Source organism: Sander lucioperca, chromosome 13 (assembly GCF_008315115.2).
Source record: "Sander lucioperca isolate FBNREF2018 chromosome 13, SLUC_FBN_1.2, whole genome shotgun sequence".
Taxonomy (NCBI): domain Eukaryota; kingdom Metazoa; phylum Chordata; class Actinopteri; order Perciformes; family Percidae; genus Sander; species Sander lucioperca.
In genome coordinates this window covers 9659238-9675912 of record NC_050185.1, presented here as the reverse complement: position 1 = coordinate 9675912, position 16675 = coordinate 9659238, and the positions used below count along the sequence as shown (strand labels likewise).

The window sequence follows — 16675 nt, the reverse complement described above, 5'->3', positions numbered from 1 at the left end:
ACAACAGGAATCAGCCACATCACTAGAATGACTGTGTGAAAATGTTCCCCATCCACCATTAAGAACCTCACAACAGTTTGGATTCCTCTGTTTTTAGGCAATTTCAGATCCTGGGATATAATAATAATAATAATAATAATAATAATAATAATAATAATAATATCTATGAAAACACACAATTATGTGTTAATTGTAGGGGACTCTTTAAAAACTGAATGAGGTTCAAATAAAAAGAAAATTGTAACAAAATCACACCATTACATGTGAACACAGGGAAATCAGCTTTAAGGGATTTATGACAGACCACATGATAGTGTAAGAACATGTTCCTTTCACAGGAACAAGGAAACATAAAACCATCAGAGAGACCATTTAAATATTCACGTTCCAGTGTGTGGGGTGTTAGTCCTTTGATTGTGAGAAGCTGTCCCAGAATTAACACCCACTGAAAGCACTCAAGAGGTTTTGTGTGTCAAACCTGTCCACAGTTTCCGTATCTGAGGCGTTTTTCTTCTCAGCACTATCATCCTTAGATTTACTATCTTGTGCTTTAAGGTCCTGGGGTCTAGTTTCCTGTAATCTAGTGTCCGCGGCATTTATAATGTCCAGGATTGGAGCAGACATTCTCCTGGCAGGACAGTCACAGGTTTCAGTTCAGGAGATTCGCACTGGTGTACAACATTTCCCAAACATGTAATTTTAATTATCCACCTGACATCCCAAATTAATCCAAATCTCCTCACTATTGAAGCACATACACACACTAGTTTGGTATATAACACTCTTTCACAAAGACACAAACACACACAGAGACTCAAAAAATGACACAGAGGCTGAATGTCAAGGGCCATGCTGGGTCAGTACAATTAAGAAACATGTCTAAATCAGACAAATTGCAGTTGCTAAAATCGGTTTCATTTTGGAGAGATTTTAAAGCACCAAACAGTTGCATAATCAAACAATTTGTTGACTTTATTAACAGATGAATTACTCAATCATGAATTAATAACATGAATTACTGCTTTGACCGTGCAGCTAGCTAGTCTACAGTCACTTATAGTCTGTGCAATGGAAATAATGTTTACAATACCTGTTTAGAGTGGGGATGTTCCCTCTGCAATCAAACAACATTGATTACTATGTGGTTAGTGGCAGGCATCAGGAGAGGAAGACAGTCAAGGTGCAGAGCTGTGTGTGTGTGTGTGTGTGTGCCCTTTACCATGATGAATATATTTTGCACTGATCAATATCTAAATTAATGCAATTAATGGAAAAATGCAGGATAAAGTAAATTGGAAATGTCTTTCTAGCCGTAAACACACATTTCACTTCCCGACTGCTCCCTTTATAAACATGCATTATGAGATTCTAAGGCTTCCTTATCCTGAGGTACAAGACAGAGCATCATTTCACACTCACACTTTAGTGATGAAGGTTAATTCAGGCACATACGATCACAAGGATGCAATTAAATGTGTGTATGATGGCAATTTAAAGGATTTCTGCAACTAACTGCATAAACAAGCAAAACCAAACGCAACAAAGAGAACTACTAGCACTGCGAAGCATCAACAAGCAAATACACAGAGACATACACACATTCACACCCAGGCAAACTGAACACAATCACACAGGTGGGATGAAGACAGAAATGCCAAAGTACCTTGTCTGTTACAAGCTTTCTTAAATGCTGTGATTTTGTACAACATAAATCACGGGTGTACCGATGGTTTCTCTGGGGTTCTTAAGTTTTACATGGCATAAGAGTGCCCCGATGTTTTTCCAGGATTTACAAGGAATGGTAACTGACAGGAGACTGGGAGCTTTGTTGCTCATGGCACTTGCACACTTTACAAGTATTTTTCTTTTGCACACGAGGAGCATTTACATGGAGAACAAAGACACATAGCTGGGAAGGTGGGAGAGGAACTGTGGCACCATGGATGACGTAAGACTGTAAAGTAATCTCCAGCTCTAGTTATCTTAGCTAGTTGTATCTTGTAATAAAAGGCTTTGGAGTGATATGTTTTGGGTAACCACAGCACACCTCTACCTATGCTACAAACACCTAGACAATTGAATAACCCAGTGGTTCTGTGAGGCAAACAGAGATACAAATATAGAGGGAGCCCCCAAATTGTGCTGATAATTCTGAAGAAGAAAGCAGTGAGTAGGAACTGCTAAGATATATGCTAAATTACACATTACGCAGGGATCACATGTATGCTGGATCATCACTGCCACCAATGGACAATTCAATATCCATCCCTATTATAAATATTGATTCCTGTCCATAGTGCCGTTTAAGGGGGGAGGGAGCAGCAGGAAAGGTAATGCACAGCATGTGGGCGTTGCAGGCGTTTTATGAGCAGTATACCTGTTGGGGTGCGAGGTGGGAAGCATGAACTGGAACTCTACTATACATGTGTTGTCCCTCAGTTGACGATGCTGAACACTGTTGAGCTCATAGGCAATGTATGCTCTGCGAACGTACACCTGCGATAAGAGATAAAGCCACAGAAAATAGTAGTTTGATATGTGAATCGCCTGCATTTTAAAACGTATTAAAATGAAGTTGAAGCAAATTGAGATCATTGTTGCTCTCACCTCAAGAGCAGCCATCCTGACTACCTGATTACTGTGGTAGAAGAAGTTGGGCAGAACGTCAAAGATGGACGTTTCTGAAAGGATCAGTTTCTAGAGAAAAACAGATAATCAGTCATCTTGAACACTTTCTTTATTTTCAGGGCATCAGATAAAGCCAACTCCTTTGTTGCCTACCTGCAGGTTCTCAATGCAGAATTGGTGTCCATACATATCGATGGCAGAGAGGAAGATGGATTCCACCTGGTTGTGTCGTAGCTCATAAGAAGGGAGGTGGGAAGCTATCAACACCTGGATAAAAAAGGATGAATGAAATACAGTCAACTCATTTATTATTAAATGGTATAGCACGCTATTCTCTTCACAGTTTGTGAAAGTGTCCATCTCTTTACAGTTCTCTTTGCTCCAGATTTAAAACGTTTATGAGAATTACCAATTTTCCTATTCTAATCGTTTTGTTTTTCACTCATTTAAATGAAAAACAGTAGATGGTGACATCTGGTGGTGGACCCATTACAGTTTCTTTTACGTGAAAATCCTACATAAAGCAGCTTTAACCACTTCAGGAGAATTCATATTTTTCAGGTTTTGACTTTAAGCAGGCACAATTTCATATCAAAATTAATTTGCCAACAAAGATTAGGAATCCACATCTGACCTGCCGGGCACGCAGTGCCACCTTGGCATTGGTTGTCTTGCTGAGCTGGGTGAGTTCAGTCAAGATGGCCATCAGTTCATCTGTCAGTGTGGGATCCCGGCCACACAGCTGATCCTAGACACAGGAGATGATAACTTTACAGAACATTACTAGCTAGATATCTTTCAACTCTTTAGTTCAGGGAAAACTTTGAACTGGTCCGACTCAGCGAGACGGACACTTACAATCAGCATAGTAACCAGCAGGTTCTTCTTGGTGACTTGAGCATGGGAGAAGATGTAGTTGAGCACGTTGGCCATGTCGCCTTTGTTTTCCTCACGCAGTGCGAACACACACTTGTCATAGTGTCCTGTTAAGAAAACCAACATGTAAGAGCTTTGGGAAATACTGCACAGGGGAACTGCAGAGTCACAGATGCTCAGGTGTTTATTGTTAAAGAGCTCCCCCAAGTGAACAGAATGAGTAAGTGCAAGTCTTCTGAAAAACTTGAAGGGCCGCAATACTAGAAGCACATTCCTCTTGCATGTCGCAACGCATCACCACAATGAACCCTTGAAACCAATAATTAAGTGTGTTGCTGCAGTCCCTCACCATTCTGAAACTGGATCTCTACTTTCAGGTACTGTCTGAGCAAGTCCATCACCACCGCCTTCATGTGACCTCTGATGCCACTGCGATACCTGTTGGAGACAAACACAGTCTGGCCTCACGCAAAGAAAAATGCAGCATTGTACTTACTGTGCACAGGAGATCTAGTAACAAGGAAAACAACCAATACAGATCAAACCAATTTCAGTGTTACAAAAAAAGTTCATGGCATGCAGCAAATTATGGCGTGAGCCTTCTAGACTTTGGGAAGGTTGTTCCAGACCTAATGTGCTCAAGAAGCTGGTCTGTGCAATCTGTCACTTTGGGTCATAGGCTGTAAATCTAAGTGATCAACGTGTGAAGCTTTGCATTATATTGATAGTATCTCAATATAATTCTTTGCATATACAGTATAGAGTGTATCAGACTCACTTCTGCACCAGCTGAACGATGCTTTGTGTGTTCATAAAGAAGACTTCTCTCTCTGACTTCTTGTTAAGAGTAGCAGCATGGCTGTCCAGGATGTTTGCAATCTGGAAAGATAAACAATATAAGCATTTAATCAAAAAAGCAGTGGAGACTCGTAAGCATTAAATCCCACTGCTACTGATGGCCCTTCAATTAGCTTGCTCTCGTTATAGGTGGGATCCTAACTGGGTGTGAAATTAGTGATTAAAATGAGAGATTAATAAAAATGTGAGGTGTGTGAAAACATCCTCTCACTACTTCTCACAGAGGCGTGGCCTTTCTTTGCTCTTCATAAAATATGCATGATTATATACGAAACTGTAGAAAATGGTTTACCCACAATAACACATCAAATGTAGTGGATTGTTTCAATAATTCAGCAAGTTGTTGGAAGACATTTTCTCATTACAGACTTTGTTATAACAAATATATATAAAACTGATATGTGTAAACAAGATTCCTCGTGCACACACACAGACAGAGACACAGACAGAACTTGCCTTCTGCTTACCCTTTTACTTAGACAGATATGCAGTCACTCAGATATATATTGCCAAATAATTTGTTTGCACAAGAAACTGTACAAAAAGTCAAGAGGAGGTGGACAGTGTTTTTCTGGCAGACTGGACAATTGGAGTGCAATTGAATCCTACAGCTGAGACATCCCACTGCCAAACTAACAACGCCATTAATACCTGGAAACCAATAAAACCCATTTATTATAACAGGTTTTTACTGCCGTTTTGTAGATGATCTAATGTGGCAGCATTAACTATATATTTGTGCATAACTAATTACTGGAGTAACAGTGAAAACCAAACAAAATTATAACTGGCACAGAAAAAAGAACAGTGAGGTTTACGGTTATTGACAACCTAAGTTTAAGAAGAATTCTGTGGGCATAGTTAGCATTGTGTGTGCATATGTTGCTGCACCTGTTGGCTGGGAAACTGGCAGAGCACGGAGGTGATGTTGCTAGCATACTGAGCCATCTCCTTCTTGATGCACTTCTCCACAGCAGGGGGGATGCGACCTGACACACTGGTCATGATGTCTTGAAGCTCCAACAGTGGTAAAGAGGGATCACGCATGGTTTTCATCATCCTTTCCACCCACTCTTTCAACTAGGACAGACACAAGAGACATATGTTTAAGGAGTTGCTTACAATTGGAAGACACACAGGTGTTCATGAATTCTTACCCTAGCACTGAAAAAAGGCTCAGGAAGACAGTAGCCACTCATTATGTGAACAAGATGATCCAGTGTGTTGTGGAAGACCCTGTGTAGCTTTTCCCCTCTCAGAGCTACTGCCTGGATAGTAGGCAGTGGCCCTGTGAACAGGTCTGCCTACAAGACAAACACAAATACTGATTACAGACATTTGCCAACATTGCATATGCTGATGTTTCATACACAAACATTGTCATGGTATAGTACAGTAGGAAGTAGTAGGCATACTCTGAAATAAGAAAACCGCACCGTCTAAATGCATGTTGAAGAAAACAATATCCTGAATCATTTTTGTCCAAGAAAGTAATTTAACATGTCATGTTTACACTTCTGTAGGCATTGTTACCTAAGCAGTAGTGACACATTTACCAGAAGAGGGCTCCTTCTTCCCCATAAAGGCTGTCTCCCGACTTTCTGGCATTACCTTGGTTCAGATGTTTATGCAGACACCGGCTCCTTTCAGATAAATAAGCCTTCATCTTTGTTGATAGTTTCAATTTCCTGCCTCATTGATGTTTTGACTTCATAAAGTGACTTGTCATATACAAACATGCACACACCCAAATAACTAATATATAGGCTAAGAGTAAGCAGAGTGCAGCTTTTGTGCATGGAAACGTAGACCTTGACTTACTTTTCCTAATAGAAGGAGCCAAAAGCTCAAATGTATGGCCTAACTTAAAATGCTAACTTTAACTAAACAAAGACTAAACAAAGAAATATTGCATATCATTTTGAAGCTGGAATGTGGGAAATCCTACCCGGATACAGTATATACCTGTGCAGATTGCATTAGTCAGACATACAGTACCTGTTGCACTCTGCTTGGGTCATCCAGTTGCAGCTTGGCAATGACACAGCCAGGGTCCAGTGCTGCTCCAGCCCTCTTCACATAGTGAATACAACCAGACTCCAAAGCTGTGAGGGTCATTACCATCTTCATCACCTGGAATTTACAAAGTTGACATCTGTACAAATGAACTGATTCCATCTTTATTGTGGAAAACACACACATAAGCCTTAAGATACTGTACCTCTATTTCAGCGTAGCACTGGCCAGAAAACACGTGCCCGCCATCCTCGACTGTGTACTGGATAAGCTTTCCTGCTGAAGGAGATCGCAGCAGCGAAGGATCATTCTCCCTTTCAAAAACACAGGTCTTGTTCCCAATCGTGATGCGATACCTGCAGAGGGAAAAAAATCAGAAGTCTTAAGTACAATCAAGTCATTTCTGTAAGGTTGTTAACTAATTTAAGATATTTCCAGGCAATGAATTAGCAAAATAAAGATGTGTCATTGCATTATGGTTTCATTCAATTTCAATTTTTCATTTCTGCTCTGTAGTACAGCTTATTTATAAATGATAATTTCATTCTAAAGCTATTTTTGCTCTTACCTGTCCACCTCTTCCTTCATGTAGGTAGTGTAGCTGCTCCCATCATAAGACAGCAAAAGACCTCCATCACTGAGCCGATGGACGTCCACCTCAGCCGAGGAGTTGTTCATGATGACCACATAGGAGTTGGGAGACTGGCGCGTCACCGTCAGGACGTACTTGGTGCCTTCATAGATCAGCTCCACGTTCACAGTGTTGAGTAGTGTGTGAGCTGGCAGCACCTGGCCCCTGGTCAGAGAGTAGAGAGCATCTCATGCTTGCTATTCAAACACCGCAAGTTGTTTTGTTTTTTTTGTCCTGAGTGTCTACTGCTTGCAATGTATTACTATGACATTGCCATATTTTTTACCTTTCCAGAGAATGCAGAAAGTTGGACACACTGTTCCTTAGATTGACATCTGCCACATGAAGAGCCCCAGTCACAATTCCCAGCATGGTATTGGGACGCTCCGCCTACACACAACATACACGTTATATATTCTTAGCCAGGAAAAGGTGAAAATCAAGCGGCATGGAGCCAGCAAGCAATGAACCGCAATGGGCCTTTTCTTCTATTATTACGACACTTTTGTCTGGTTTCAGCACTAATATCGGTCACTATGTCAAGCATATCTTTGACGATTATAGGTTTTTTTCATAGAGCATCTAGTGGCCACAGATGGAACATCTCTGCATACCTGCATCTTCTCAGAGATAAGCCTGTCCAGCCAGCCTGTGTCAATGCTGTTGTGCTGAAAGCTTTCCGTCTCCAGCAGCTTAATGAGGTATTCCACTGTGGTCCTGAAGTCTCCTCTGATAGACAATTCCTTCAGAGCTACCACCATGTTGCTAGAAAAAGATTAATTAATCACGACACGTGTTCAATGACAAAAACCTCTGATTAGACAAATGCATAAGAAATATATCCCGATGTAAATATAAAGTATATTAAGATTAGCAATAAATAAATGTTTTTTGAGTGATCTTTCTGACAAAGCAATGCTTTTGAAAATTTGGTGTATACTCACGAGATGGCTTCTTCCCGATTCTCTCCCCAAGAGAAACAGTGTCCAAATTGGGAGTCAGCAAACTCGTGCAGCCCTCCAGCCGCTGCAACACTGAAGTAGCCCCACACGTTCTTATTGCTGCGGAAATTCAGCTCTTGCACTGTTCCAGAGCTTGGCTTGAAACCCTGCAATTACACCACATTTCACTCTTTCAAAAACAGCTAATTTGACACTAAGAGAAAGGTCACATTTAGGAGTAATAACAATGGCCTTTATGTATGGTACAACAGAATTACAATTATTTAGTGTACCCGGAGAGAGTGAGGCTTACCTCATCAGGGTTTTCACTGGTGATACGTGCTGCAATGACATGGCCCCGTGGGGAGGGGGCTGTCGACAGACCCTCAAAGTCAATTGGAGAGTCTCCCCAGGGTTGGACCCCATAAAGCATCCTGACGTCTTTGATTCTTTGAAGAGGAATACCCATAGCAATCTGACAGAAGATAGTGTTATTAGCAGAAAACAAGTGAGTGCAATAGAACTGACATAAATAGAACATTTAGGAACAGGCTCGCAGGCACTGATGGTAAACAACACATTGACTTATATGGATCATGATTATATTTGCTTTGAATGAACCACACAAGTTTTCCCCTGCGTGCTTTCTGATGGTTGCCAACATCATGTTTTCGGTTTTCTAGACAACCGATGAACACCATCTTTCTGACAGATAGCGAGTCCTGTCGTTGCCTGCAAAAAAGCCCCTCATCCTTTGTGCCATAGAGAATGTGTCACTCCCACAGTATCATCCAATCAGCATGGCTACAAAGCTTTCCCAGCAACACTGCCCTTCAGCTTGACTGCCACTGACCTATTTACACACGATCCCAAACACTGCAGAACAGACCACGTGACCATGTGCTGCTACAACAACTGGATCTACTACTTCTTTTACAGTCCGTTGCCATGGAGACAGGGGGCCCAAAGCGGTGAAGGCGGTGAAGCATGCTAACATTGTCTTCTATAGGACAGTCCCAGACTTAAACGCACTGTATGTGATGCGCCAGAGTGTGTTCTTTGTAACAGTGCAGGCGTGTCTGGGTGGGACTGACCTGCAGTTGGGCAGCAGGCAGGTTGACATCAGCCACCATCTCCGTACAGGGGTGTTCCACCTGCAGACGAGGGTTGAGCTCCAGGAAGTAGAAGCTGCCATCCTGGCTGTAGAGATACTCCACTGTACCTGCACTGACGTAACCCACCATCTTAGCCAGCTTCACTGCACACTGAGGAGAGCAAACAATTCCATTCGTTTCAAGGTTAAAATTTGTTCAATCAAATCTGAATTTACTTTGATGTTAGGTCTCTATTTATTATCTATACAGAATTTTAAACAATGCTAGATTGGTTGTACCCCTTCCATATCCTCAAACACATCCGAAGTGGCGATGGTAGCAGGAGCCTCCTCTATGATTTTCTGGTGCCGTCGCTGCACAGAACAGTCTCTACCAAACAGGGAAATGGCATTGCCATATTGATCAGCCAAGATCTGGACCTCTAGGTGGCGGGCGTGCTTAGCCAGCTGCATGACGAAAATAGGTGATCCTGGAACTTCTGCCTGGACCTGGAGGACCAAATAAAAAGTAAATCCTTGCAGCCAAGAAATGCCCAAAGAGATCGAAAATGTCTGTATTTTTTTCCCCCATTAATTCCACTTTGGAGCAGCAACATTTTCCCATTTGGATATTTTATTATACATTCTAACCCTATTCTATAATGTGTTATATCTAGCATTTTTCTAATTAAATGCTGGATTTAGCCTGAGTTTCCACGTACCTGTCTGAAGAGATTGGGGAAATCATCAACAGAGTTGACTTTACGGATGCCTTTGCCTCCGCCTCCCTCTGAGGCCTTCACCATGACAGGGTAGCCGACTTTTTCTGCAGCCTGGCAATGGAAACATACAGCTTTTCAGTATACATTCAAGTATCCACAGTATACTTAAGCACCATGCAACATTCATTTGGCATCATGAACCGTCAGTTAAATGACATGCTTACCCTCAGGCCATCCTCCACATCCTGGATGCAGCCAAGCTCATACACGTCAGAAGGAACATTGATTGTTTTCTTCTTTTGGTCGTTCTCTGTCCATTCTACTGTCAGGCCTGAGAAAGACAAACAGAACGCATATTAACATACAAGCAAACATCTGCTACATTAAGTTTAAATCTGGGGGAGTTCAAAAATCATACATTGTTTTTTTGAATAATAAAAGACAGCCCCTCTTAATTTAAGGTGGATTAAGTGGATCATAAACAGCCTGAACAAAAGACTACCTCTGGACCCTAAGCTGTGACCTACCTGAGCCGCTCCAGGGCAGGGTTGGGATGCCAGCAGTCTGAGCCACGATGGACGAAGCAATCTTGTCTCCTAGAGCCCACATAGCCTGACTTGGGGGACCTGAGGAAGAAGTAAGCAATAAAAAAAACAAAAAAATGAAAGAGCAGTTTAGTTTAGTAAACTGATACTGTGAAGGTAAGTTAAAGGGTCAAAGTGATAGACAAAGTTAGAAGCTTGTCTTTACCCATGAAAGCGATGCCATTCTTATGAAGCAGCTCTGGAAGTTTGGGGTTCTCTGAGGCATGACCCCATCCAGCCCACACAGCCTGTAAGGATCAAGAGTATGACAATAGGCATTTAATCCATGATGCAATGATTAATTACTGTGAGGAAACTATAGCTATATTAAGCATGGGGTCATACCTGAACAGGTATGCGTTTGGCAATGTCCAGAATGAGCTCGACATTGGCATAGTTGTTGTTATTAGTCCCTCCTGGCACAGGCACGTAATGATCGGCCATTTTGATGTACTCTGTGAACCAAAAGCCAGAACCAAAGAAAACCTATTATTTTCCCCAAATCATCTTGCTGCAGTCACATATACAGTTTTCCACGCTGGGTACCTGTGTACTGTATAGGGCTGCACAATTATGTATCAAAATCGCAATATGGACTAGTGCAATATCCAAATCGCAGGGGGGCGCAATATTTGTTAATGGCAAAATATGTGTCAAACCATTCTGAATTAAGTATTGTGGTGCTACAGAGACGTCCCGGCCTACAAATCATAACCTACAGATTAAAGAAAAAAAATCTTTGTTTGGTACAGATCCTCGCAAAAATCACACTATAATCATTTCTTTCAATGTTAATAATTTTCAATGAAAATGAGAATAATGATACCAAAACGATCATTCCCTCCAATATTGTGAATCATATCGCAAATCGCAATATCAGTCAAAATAATCACAATTAGATGTTTTCCTCATATCGTGCAGCCCTAGTACTGTACTATCTCTTAATTAGCTAAGGTGTTTGAATGCACTGCAAAAGAGCCGAGTCCGGCGCTTTGTCATGTCACTGGCACCACAGTTCATAGCTGATATCATGCTAAAGCTCACCTGCATTGGCCTTCAGGTCCTCTGGGGTCACCATTACAACAAAGCGGATTGCTCTTTCATTGCGAAACATCTCATAGGCCCAGCGGCGGATGGAGCGCATGCATTTGACCGCTGCAATGCCATTGTTGGCGATAAGCACCTGGAGAGGCAAGACAGTTGAGTTACAGATGTTGATTCGCTCACATAAGTTAAAATACTTCAGTAAATAATGGCTGTTATATACTGTATATAGATGTTACATTTTATGGCTGTGTGATGCAAACACACAATTTGTTCTGTTTTAGAATTCTTTACTGGTTTGTTTTCTTCATTCAAGAGGTTGCACGTAGTGTACTAAATAAAAATCGTCACCTTCTCGATAACCTTGTTGCCACCAAAGCGGGTGACAAATTCAGCAGGAGAAGCCACAGTGAAGTCCCTCTGGAGATCAATACGCCGGCGATCTCTGCCTTGCTTCACAAGGTGCAGGCCCGACATGCTTGGTCTGTTTCAAGAAATACAAAGAATGCATTTAACAGCCCTGGAAGAAACAGGGTATTAGGCAGCTATGCTGATAAAGAACAGATAACTCCTAAGCTCTCATTTTCAACTGTACAAAATGCAAGACAAGAATTAAGAAATTAAACTGCTCGAGGCAAACTATCAAACGAGTGGGTGAGCAGCTTAATCTATCAGGAAACGTTAAAGAAAACCTTAAAATGTACTAATGATAGGAATTTGGCTAATGATTTGGTGATATTTTTAAGAAGAAAACAGTCTGCTAACAGTATAACCACTAACAGAGCAGACCATGTAATGCATAATAGGACAGGACACTTTACAGTCCTCAAACATGGTAACATTCTGGGACAAGAGCCCTTTCAATCAAGCTCCACCCCAAGGGGAGCTTGGGGTGGAGTTCAGGGGTAGTTCAGGGGGTGGGAAACTCATCTGGCTGGCTGGCTTCTGTGGCCTGACAGTGCATTATTGCATCACTGTAGGGGTTACTGACTGAAGAGGTTACTGAAGAGGCAAATGTGCCCCTACTGAATGGAGGCCCTGATTTCAATCCAGCTGTGGAGCTGCGAGTTTGTTCTGTCCCACGAGAGAGACAGTGCAGTATTTCCAGTTTTAAAACTGCAGTCCCAGCTTCTTTCAGTTAATCCCTACTTCTCTCAACTTCTTTGTCCTTGTAAAACTGATCACACAGAGCCAGACTGGACAGAACAATGATTTCCACATCTTGTATACAGTAGATAATAATAAACAAAATCAAACTTTCCTGATTAGCTCAAAAAGTTAGTCATCATGCGGGAAAAAAAGACCTTTATTTACATGGCTGGCTGCATAATATAACACTATTTAGAAACCAAATTTACAGATAAACAAAGCTAGAACACATATAAAACACGTATAAAATCTGTTTTTAACACACTGGAAAGTAAAAAGCATATAATTATTAGGGGTGTGCAAAAAAAAATCGATTCACATTCGAATCGCGACTCAAGCTCTATCGATTCAAAATTGATTCATAGAATTCCAAAAATGTATTCATATTTTTTATTTAAAAAAAAAAACTACATTTACAGACTGTGAATCATTTTTTTTTTTTTTTTTTTAAATCGAGATATTCAGTACATGATCAGCATGTGTAGCCTATCTCATTTGAATGTCAAACCTTCTGTGAAGCTTGAAAGGAAAATATAATTTACAAACCACCGTCTGAGAAAGTAACAGTGACATGAGAGGACTACGCAGCTCATCGACAGACCTGGGCCTGGCAGAGAGACTAAAAACTGCTACAAACTTTAAACAAAGTTCTATCCGTGGTAAAAAGCTCCTTACGACTAGTCCGATTGGTCATTTCTGCTTGTGAACATTTTTCCAACTTACCCAAAACCAAGATTCTGAATTCTATGCAGGCCTACTTTCCAGGCCAACCACACAGACTCAGGACACAAAGAACCCCTTTAGCAGTGCGCTGCTAGTGAAACCACATTTTTTCACATGTGCCGTTAGAAGGAGTACATAGTCTGAACAAAGTGACATTTTGGACTGCTCCCACAGCACTAGTCTCAGAGATAGCATTTGACGTTGCAGGGTCCCAATGTGCATCTCATGTTTGCAAGCCAATAAGAAATAATGCATTTCAAGGCTGCTAAATTAATGTCTACATAATATGCAAATTGAATGCATCACTATGGGTACAGTTTACAAATGACTGAACAAAGTAAAGTATCCAAAATACTTAAAATTGCAACGAAGACGACTCATCTTAAACCCTAAAGTACCGGTCATATTTTCCAAGTTAGGAACATGTTTTAAGTAGCTTCATAAATATGTTAAATTATTGATACAAATTGGCCTCCATGCCTGAGAAAAGAAAAGCTTTAGAATACAAATCATCACAGAAATACATTTATCCACACATATAACATAATCTAATCATAAATGTAAATGAGCATTGAGAGACTAGAGGTGATGCAGATTTGACTGGCCAGGTTTGCATTCTAACCTTAGATTGTGCAAGGGCCCATCATTGTTGTCGAATCCCATATCAAAGGTGCTGCTTGAGCTATCAGAGGATGGTGACAAGGAGCGAGTCTCCTTTTCCTCCAGTCGCAAGTCAGGCTTGCCTTGGATTTCATCCTCTGAGTTCTCCTCCGATACCGATCCCACAATGAAGTGAGAGTGCAACGCCGCAACAGCCGGGTTCTTCTTGGCAGCACCGTTCTGCTGTGCCATGTCTGGGCGACACGAACAGGCTGCAAATACTGGCAAGAAACACAAGAGTGGCAGCAACAGTTATAAAGGAGCCACAGAGTCCAAATATCAGGGTACAGTGTGTCACAAGATTGCCTTGGTTGGCATGTGATGCTGTTTGTCATGTTGCAAAAGTGAGTTACATCAACTTAAGTAGACTATCTTGATAAACCGACATTGCAAAACTTGACACTGACTGGGAGCATCAGTACATTATGTGTGCAGGCTCTGGAAAAGTGGCTTTATTGAACATGCCAAAAACAGTTTGGAGTACATCATAATGCAAGACGGATGAAATAATGACATTTGTATTTAACAATGTTTATACTGTCATCAGTAACCATACAGCCATCTGAAGCATTGTGTAACAACACTGCCTATGCAAAAAGCATATATTCACACAATTTAACACATATAGTCACATAAACAGTATAATCCTGCCTGAATGTGAGATACACTTAAAGTGTGTCAGCCAATTAAAACAAATGCAAAATAAATGCTTTTAGTCAATGCAATGGTCGAGACTATTGAATGACTACAACTGTATGTTGCATAAATTGATTTAAAGGCAAATTTTACTCTCGGACTCACTTTCTCGTTCATAACTGACGAAGGACGTCATATACAATGTTAATTAACATCACTCTATGGAAACAATAAGATGTCCCCTAACTGCCACGGTGCTGTCCAACCTGCCTCTGTTCCTTCACGTTGCTACAACTCACGTGAAGATGCTCTTCACCTGCTTGGGCAAGTCGAAAGGAGTAGCTAGACTTCAACGTATGACACACCTTAACTTACCTATCGATAGCTGCTTGCGGAACCAGAAAAACAAGCCGAGCACTGCGGCCACACACGCTGTAAACGTGAGCCAGGGGAACATCATAAAATGATACCGATAACTGCATTTAACAGACCGAAACTTCCGCCTCAAACCATATCATTTAATGGCATAGCCGGTGAACTGTTTTCTAGCTAGCTATGGTTAGCGCTAAGTCAACGGACGTTAGCGTTAATAAACGTTAGCGTTACCTGTCAAGTCAAAGCTAGCTTCCTAACTCAACAGAAGCCACAGATAAGCTGAGGCGCAGATGCTAATAACGTTGGCGTTAGCTAGCTTACTGGCAGCGGCTAATACAATTATAAAGCCACAGACATTGCACTAATACAGTAACGTTAACGTTTCTACTAACTGTCGGCAGGTGTAACTGTTACTGTAACGTTACGGCAGCGAAGTCGAAATCTCTGAACGCAACTAACTTAACAATACAGACACAATCTGAGATAAACATCTCGGCTATCAACTCACCGCTGGAGATGCACCGAAACGTTATCCTGAAAAAGTTAAGTCCAAGAGATCAATAAATTAGTTCTGTCTATCAGACATCTCTGTTTCCAGGGATGATGGGAAAAAATCACATCATGATGAGGCAACAGACGCTTCAACAGCAGAGTGGGGTGATGATGATGCGCAGACAGGTTACTCCTGGACATTGACCTCTGACAGCAACTTCCGCTATAGAAATAGATTAGATAAAAGAGACTTCACACCATACGGTACATGAAATGAAGATGAAATAAAAAATAAAAGAAATATAATATATAAATTGTATATTATGGATGATTATAATATGAAAATGAAATACTTTTAGTAGATGTGTAGTCGTAGATAGTGTATATTTGAAGAATATTTAATTTATGTTAAAAGTAATATGTTTAATCTATGAAATTCCAATGAAGCACATTGTGATAACTATCAATATTCTACACTACTAGACTTCCACCACCTATTACCAGGCGCTTTCACTGCATATATATTTAGGCGTTGATAATATAGTCCTAGATTCAAATTAGTTCACGTTTTAAAGATTATAGTTAACCATTATTTATGTTTTTATTGTTTAATTATTCTCTGCCTCCGTAGTTTTCTGTCTTCATGCTTTCAGTTTTTGTGAAAGTTGTGACTGTTGAGTGACCTACATGTAGTTGCTGTGAGAATGTTTAATTGATATTATAAAGCACTCTATCTTTAGCGATCTTTGGCCCAAAAGGCCCCTGTTATAGAATTATGCTACTCTTCTCAATAAAATAATTTTACGGCTTTCATAGCAAACTAATCAATTGTTAAATCAAACAACAAAATTACATCTCGTCTGTAGCATTGACTGTGGTCTGTACTGGCTAAGATTTACTGTGCAAGTATGTTCTCTCTATTTCACCTAGATCTAGGATGTGTCGTGTTCGCAGAGAACCAATCAGATTCCAGAGCGATTTAATGGGCGGTTATAGGAGGGGCAGGTGAGGAACATGAGGTTGTCCCATTTCCTGCGTTGCTGCGTGTGTTGTTTTGTTGTTTTTTTGATTTCGTAATAGGAGGGACGATAGTCCACGTGTTTTGTTCTCATAAAACCTTTAACAGTTTCAGGTGTTTTTTTTATCGCCTGTGCTTGAAGCCGAACCTATATGAAATACATGGCGTAATTCCACTTCCTATCATGCATTTATGACAATAATAAATCAGTAGGGCAACGCCTGTCTAA

At 40.9% G+C, this 16675-nt stretch overlaps 1 protein-coding gene across 9 annotated transcripts in view; it reads right to left on the bottom strand.

Annotated features, from left to right (window-relative positions):
- The window catches only part of acaca (acetyl-CoA carboxylase alpha), a 36116-nt gene extending 20469 nt beyond the window's left edge, over positions 1 to 15647 (bottom strand). For 4 of the 9 annotated variants that reach the window (XM_036008636.1, XM_036008637.1, XM_036008639.1 and 1 more), the window contains exons 1-27: positions 13888 to 14146; positions 11745 to 11877; positions 11394 to 11532; positions 10695 to 10804; positions 10516 to 10597; positions 10293 to 10391; positions 9990 to 10096; positions 9766 to 9876; positions 9344 to 9553; positions 9045 to 9215; positions 8264 to 8425; positions 7954 to 8117; positions 7624 to 7774; positions 7296 to 7399; positions 6947 to 7174; positions 6584 to 6734; positions 6361 to 6495; positions 5520 to 5666; positions 5254 to 5442; positions 4283 to 4383; positions 3854 to 3942; positions 3487 to 3611; positions 3263 to 3376; positions 2782 to 2895; positions 2608 to 2697; positions 2378 to 2496; positions 1091 to 1114 (exon numbers count right to left, since the gene is read on the bottom strand). In XM_036008636.1, coding sequence (XP_035864529.1) covers positions 1091 to 1114; positions 2378 to 2496; positions 2608 to 2697; positions 2782 to 2895; positions 3263 to 3376; positions 3487 to 3611; positions 3854 to 3942; positions 4283 to 4383; positions 5254 to 5442; positions 5520 to 5666; positions 6361 to 6495; positions 6584 to 6734; positions 6947 to 7174; positions 7296 to 7399; positions 7624 to 7774; positions 7954 to 8117; positions 8264 to 8425; positions 9045 to 9215; positions 9344 to 9553; positions 9766 to 9876; positions 9990 to 10096; positions 10293 to 10391; positions 10516 to 10597; positions 10695 to 10804; positions 11394 to 11532; positions 11745 to 11877; positions 13888 to 14117 — 3599 coding nt within the window. In that variant the 5' untranslated portion in view covers positions 14118 to 14146. Of the gene's footprint in view, positions 1 to 478; positions 629 to 1090; positions 1115 to 2377; positions 2497 to 2607; positions 2698 to 2781; positions 2896 to 3262; positions 3377 to 3486; positions 3612 to 3853; positions 3943 to 4282; positions 4384 to 5253; positions 5443 to 5519; positions 5667 to 6360; positions 6496 to 6583; positions 6735 to 6946; positions 7175 to 7295; positions 7400 to 7623; positions 7775 to 7953; positions 8118 to 8263; positions 8426 to 9044; positions 9216 to 9343; positions 9554 to 9765; positions 9877 to 9989; positions 10097 to 10292; positions 10392 to 10515; positions 10598 to 10694; positions 10805 to 11393; positions 11533 to 11744; positions 11878 to 13887; positions 14147 to 15444 lie in introns of those variants that run through there. The other 5 variants (XM_031319946.2, XM_031319947.2, XM_031319948.2 and 2 more) reach the window with 3 other exon arrangements.
- Positions 15648 to 16675: the final 1028 nt, after the last annotated feature.